General features: G+C 35.1%; 1 protein-coding gene across 1 annotated transcript; it reads left to right on the top strand.

Moving 5' to 3' along the window:
* Positions 1–4,257: 4,257 nt before the first annotated feature.
* Positions 4,258–5,649, top strand: LOC108985506 (vinorine synthase-like). Its single transcript, XM_018957831.1, has one exon. The coding sequence runs from the start codon at positions 4,258–4,260 to the stop codon at positions 5,647–5,649; it is 1,392 nt and encodes a 463-aa protein (XP_018813376.1).
* Positions 5,650–6,392: the final 743 nt, after the last annotated feature.

Consider the following 6,392-nt stretch of genomic DNA (forward strand, 5'->3'; position numbering starts at 1 on the left):
TTCAAGAGAGTCTTACTCATCCGTTCAGGTATTACATTTTGATGTGCTCACTGTGCGGTGTTTCACTATGCCCTCATCTTTGTAGAATTCATCAAAATCACCTCTACAAAATTTCATACCGTTGTTGGTTGGGGGTTGCTTAACCTTTTTGTCTGTCTGATTTTTAATCAAAACCTTCCACTGTATAAAGTTAACAAATACATCGCTCTTCTGTTTTTAGAAAATAAACCAAAACCTTCTGTGAGTAATCATCAATAAAAATAAACAAATACTGGGCTCCATCTTTTAGTGGAATTGAAGATGAACTCCAAAGGTCAGAATGAATATAGTCCATAGTACATTTAGTTCTGTGAACCCCTATAGTAAGCTGAACCCTTCACTATTTTCTAAACACATAATGTTCACAAAATTCAAGTTTGCTTATTTTTTGACCACACAACAAACCCTGCTTACTCAGAATAGATATAATCTTTTCACTCATATGACTCAAACGCATGTGCTATAAACGGGTAATATCTGAGTATGGATTATCTGAAATAGACATTGCAACTGCACCTGTCACTGTACTGCCGTGAAGGAAATAAAGATCATCTGCCGTATCTCCTCTCATTACAAGCATGTAGCCCTTATTGACTCTAATAGTTCCACCTTCACCGGTGTACTGAAAACTCAAAGAATCAAGAATGTCCAATGAAATAAGATTTTTCTTCAAATCTGGAATGTGTCGGATGTTAAACAATGCATTGACAATCTCATCAAACATCTTAATCCTAATTGAACAAATCCCAACAATTTTACAAGCCATATCATTTTCCATCAAAACGAAGCCACTATTGACTGACTCATAGGTAGTGAACTAGTCCCTCTTGGGACACATGTGAAAGGTACAAGCTAAGTCCATAACCCACTTGTCACCATAGCGACTATTTGAGCCGCCAATTGCTAGGACAATATCTACGTCGTTAGACTTTTCATCAGCAACGCTAACAACATTAGAGGAATTAGTGCACTCCTATTTGTTTTTCAGTTTAGGACACTCATTTTTGTAATGACCAAATTTATGAAAGTAATGACATTTAACATTTTTTTTATTAAATTTTGACTGTGAACTGCCTCTGGATTTACCCTTGTTCTTCTATGAACTTCTCTCATTTGATCTACCCTTGCTAGAGGAATCCTTAATAAACAAACCACTGGCTTGATTATTTGTCCCCTTCAAATTCAATTTAGTTATCAATTCGTTAGAGTTCAAAGCAGATTTAACATCCGCTAAGGAAATAGTATCTCTACCATACAACATTGAATTCACGAAATTATCAAATGACATAGGCAAAGAACGCAAAACAATTAAGGCTTGATCTTCTTCTTCAAGTTTAATGTCAATATTCCTCAAATCTATAATAATCTTATTAAATTCATCTAAGTATTTAGAGATTAGAGTACATTCCTTCATTTTGAGTGTGTATAACCGTTGCTTCATATACAAACGGTTGGTGAGAGACTTATTCATATACAAACTCTCAAGTTTAGCCCAAAGACCAGCAGCGGTTTCCTCATCGGCAACCTCCTTCAAAACTCTATCTGATAATGACAACAAGATGACATTACTTGCCTTCTCTTCATCTTCTCTTGCCGGTACAGGAGAATCATCGGATACCTTCCCTTCCAATACTTTCAGCAAGCCTTGTTGTCACAACAAAGCATTTATCTTGATGCGCCATAAGCTAAAGCTGTTTTGACCGTCGAATTTTTCCACTTCAAACTTTACTATAGCCATTCCTCAACACTTTGCACAAATCCTGGCACTTCGATACCAATTTGTTGGAAATAAACTGTCTATCAAAAGATTAAGTTGAAGTAAATAATAGCGGAAGAAAACAAAATAAACAACAATCACACAAAAAAATCAAGATTAAAGTGATTTAGCTCAACGTGAACCCACGTCCACTAGCGAGATTGATTTAAATGACTTCACTATCAACAAAAGATAAAGTATAAAGTATTGATTATAAAAATAACACACTTAAAAATATCACAAAGAAGATCTCTATCTCTCAATTCAAGTTTGGCAGCTTTAAAAGGTAAAAAGTCTCCAAATGAATATTGAAACATTCATATTAATACTGTAGCCGCACGGGCCGTGATTTACGAACATTCACTGATCTATTATTAAAATATTGAATAGTATATATAATAGAGTGATATCATCCAATATCCAAACACAGCGTATGTAGACGCCATCCCACAAATTCTAGAGAAAAAAAGTTAATAATCAGTTGGAAATTTTTTTAAAAGCTTTAATATTGTATGATCAGGTAGTTGCATAAAATCCTGTATAATAAATTGATTGATGGACTGGAATATCATTATGATTATAAATAACACTTGCGTACATATATTGTACTTTACGTGACGGATTGTTGATAAGATCTATAAACACGTATAATTCTTTTTATAATTTTTTTATTTAAGTAATTTTTTAAAATTTGAATATATTTTTATAAAACTACATACGTTAGTTTTGTATATTATTTAATTTTACAAAAATATATTTTATTTAAAATAGAATTGCGTAAAAAACTGTATGTGTATCATTTTTTATCTCCATAATAGATGGAACGTCGCTAGTCGTAAACGTGCATATTTTTGTATGGACAAAATGTTTTTTTTTTTTTTTTAATATTATTATTATTAAATTGAATTGAGTTGAGTTGAGATGATAAAATATTATTTTTTAATATTAATATTATTTTATAATTTAAAAAAATTAAAATTTTTATTATATTTTGTGTTAAAATTTTTAAAAAAATATATAATAATAAATTAAAATAAATTGAGATGAATTTGATAATCAAACATAACCTTCAATTTAAAAAAAATAAAAAAAGTCACAAACTTATTAAAAAAGTACGTTGTTACGTCCACACATAGAAATCCTCTACTTATTAGTTAAAATCATTTTTTTTTTGACTTTTACTTTCAGCATTTTTTAACACTATTTATATATTTTTAAAAATAAAAAAATTATATTTTTATTTAAAAATATTTACTTAATCATTAAATAAATAAAAAAAAATTAGGTTGCTACCATCGGTGACCATGACCTTTTGTGAAAGAAGTAATTTCTATTAAAAAAATACTTTTCTAATCGTTAAGTATAAAAATAATAATAAAAATAAGTAAAATAATAATAATAATAATAAACACCTTTTTATGTGGCCCAGATATTTTCCTTTTTGCATTCAGTTGGGATGGAAAGGCGCTAATCGCGATTTAGTGCCTTCTTTTACAAATTATTCTATCTCATTCTTCGTTATAATATTTTTAAATTTTTATATAAAATATAATAAATAATTTAATTTTTAAAATATTAAAATAAAAATTATATTTTAATAATATTTTATTTAATTTTTAATTTTTAATTTTTATCTCATCTACATCTACGTAAACAAACCAGATGACATAAAAAAAATAAAGATAGAGGGGATTTTCTAGAAGGAAAATCGTTTGTGCAAACCCGGAGAGTGCAACCTCTTTCAAATTAAAATCTGAAACCATGCACCCGAAATTTGTAAAACGGCCATGGTTAGGGCCGGTCTGGTCATGAGCGATTAATTTGAGGAATGGAATATATATAAAACGGCCATATATATATTCCCTTTACATGAGAGGCATCCATCCATCCATCCAGCTCCCAGAATAGTTAGCAATACTGAACAAGCCAGCAGGCTTGTCTTTTTCAGTTGGGTTTTGATGTTATGTTAGGTAGATTTTCTCGCAGAATCCCTCTCAATCTCCGTGATAATTTTATCTTTCCCGGCTGGACACAACCGAACATACGTTGTGCCTGCAAACAGTTGGGTACGTACTAATCAGGGGTTTCTGATATTAGTTAAAACATCCATGCCATCTCTTTCTGATGATCAGTATCTCTTCCATCGCTTCCTATCGGCCTTCTTCCTCATTTTTTTTTTCCTCTTTTGATCTGATCTCACGACCAAAGTACTGCAGCTAGCTAGCTAGCTAACCAGAAATCCCACTCACAGATCATCATCGATCGCCAGTACCTTCTCACCAGATCACAATAAAAAAACCGGTGGTTAATTATCAATGATTAAATCATGTCTTAATCTATTTGTTTGATCTTCTAGCTAGCTAGCCTTTGATCTTTACCAAGAGTACTGTTACATTCCTGATCCTGATCTATATCTAGAGACTGCGTACATGCTTTTGCAGAAAACAATTAGCTAGATGGCGATGGAAGTTGAGATAATCTCCAAGGAGAAAGTCAAGCCATCATCTCCAACACCAGATCACCGAAGATACTTCAAGCTCTCATTCTTAGACCAATTTGCACCGCCCTTTTATACATCGACTATTTTTTTCTACCGTTCTAATTATCCAGGCCAGAAGTACTTCAATCCGTTAGAAAGATCTTCTTGGCTCAAAAAGTCTCTAGCTGAAACCTTAACTCGCTTTTATCCCATGGCTGGAAAACTTAACTCTGAAGATGCCTCCGTTGATTGTAACGATGAGGGCGTCAACTATATTCAAGCACGAGTCGCATGCAAGCTATCGCAAGTGGTAGATAAAGCTGAAGGGAAGGCATTGCTCCCATTGCTCCCATTTGATCCCTACAAGGATTGCACAGGTCCCGGAGAGACAGTTCTCCTAGCAATCCAATACAGTATCTTTGAATGCGGTGGAGTTGCAATCGGCGTGATCGATTCACACATGATCGCCGACGGAACATCAGTTGTTACACTGATTAATTCATGGGCCATCACGTCCCGAGGAGCTAGTCATGAAGTTACAAATCCCAGTTTTGATGCAACCATCCATTTTCCTCCGACACTTTTGCCGGAGTGGTTCAGTATGGTGCCACCGATGGAACAAGAGAGGTTGTCGTCCAAAAGATTTGTATTCAAAAAATCCAGCATTGATGCTCTAAGAAAAGAAGCCTCCGTTGCGTTTGGTGCAGACGAAAGGGGTCCGTCACGGGTGGAGGCTGTTTCAGCATTCATATGGTGGCGTTTGATGACGATAGCTCGGTCGAAACCAGGAGGCGAATCAAAGCAATATGCAGTACGTCACGCCGTGAACTTGCGCCAAAGGATGGTTCCACGACTTTCGGAGCACTCCTTTGGGAATGTTTGGACTGTTACGATCGCAGCAGTACCGCCGACGGATGTTGAGAAAGATTATCCTTCTTTGACGAGACGGATCAGGAATTCTTTCAGCCGAGTCAGTGCAGAATACGTGAAGCATCTACAAGACGCAAATGCATTCTTGGAGACCACGAAAATGGAACTGAGGGAGATGTTCAAGTCTGAGACAGAATTCTGCAACTTCACTAGTTGGTGCAGCTTTCCGGTCTACGATATAGATTTTGGGTGGGGGAAGCCGACTTGGGTGGCTTGTCCGATCAGGCCCTATAAGGGTGTGATTGTGATTATAAGAAGCAGAGATGGTGAAGGAATTGAAATTTGGGTAAACCTTGAGGAGGAAGACATGGCCATGTTTGAACGAGACCCGAAGTTGCTCCAATTTGTTGTGTCATCATCAGGAGCTACAGATCAACGTCGAACTATCTTCCCTTGTCTGAAAAGCTATATTTCTAACTCGGTGTGGAAGAATTTTATTAATTAGGTCTCAAGATGTTGACGATGAGCACCTGCCTTCTCTCAACGAAGTGAGAAGGAACGGATATATTCTAGATAAAGCCTAAGCTTGCAAGTCTTGCACAAATGTCTCATTAAAAAAGAATAGGTTTGTTTTTCACATTTTCACGTTGGAGTCTACCTTTTTATAAGAATTTGCGCGAGATTTATATATATAATATTACCTGAAACCCTCAACTTCATATTACAACTTGAAATAATTTTTTTCTACCACGGCCTCCATCTTTTTAAAGGGCTATTAGAGATAAAAAAAAAAAAATCACATAAAAAAATCAGTACACACACTGATATGACATACTGTCAGTGTGCCACGTCTCCAATTTTTTCTTTTTTCTTTTTCTCTCTTTCTCCCCCCTCTCCCTGTGCCTCTCCCCTCCTCCCCCCTTTCTCGCCCCCTCTCCCTATGCCTCATTGACGTCACCACCGCAGCCTCTCACCAACGTTGCCACTGAATCTTCCTCGCCCCTAGCTGATGTCACTGCCGCACCCTTCACCTTCATCTCAATCTCTTTTGAGTTGTAATAATGTGGTGTTCAACTTTGAACAAACAATAGCCATTGTTAACTATTTAGGGGATGTTTACAAATATTTTTCAAACTCTATCATCTCATTCCATCTTATTTTCTTCCAAACATCATTCAAACATAAACACTTTCAAACTAATCATTACAAAATTTTCAAACCAATCATTACAATTTTCCCAACTTTTCA

This window comes from Juglans regia, chromosome 10 (genome assembly GCF_001411555.2).
Source record: "Juglans regia cultivar Chandler chromosome 10, Walnut 2.0, whole genome shotgun sequence".
Classification (NCBI taxonomy): Eukaryota; Viridiplantae; Streptophyta; class Magnoliopsida; order Fagales; family Juglandaceae; genus Juglans; species Juglans regia.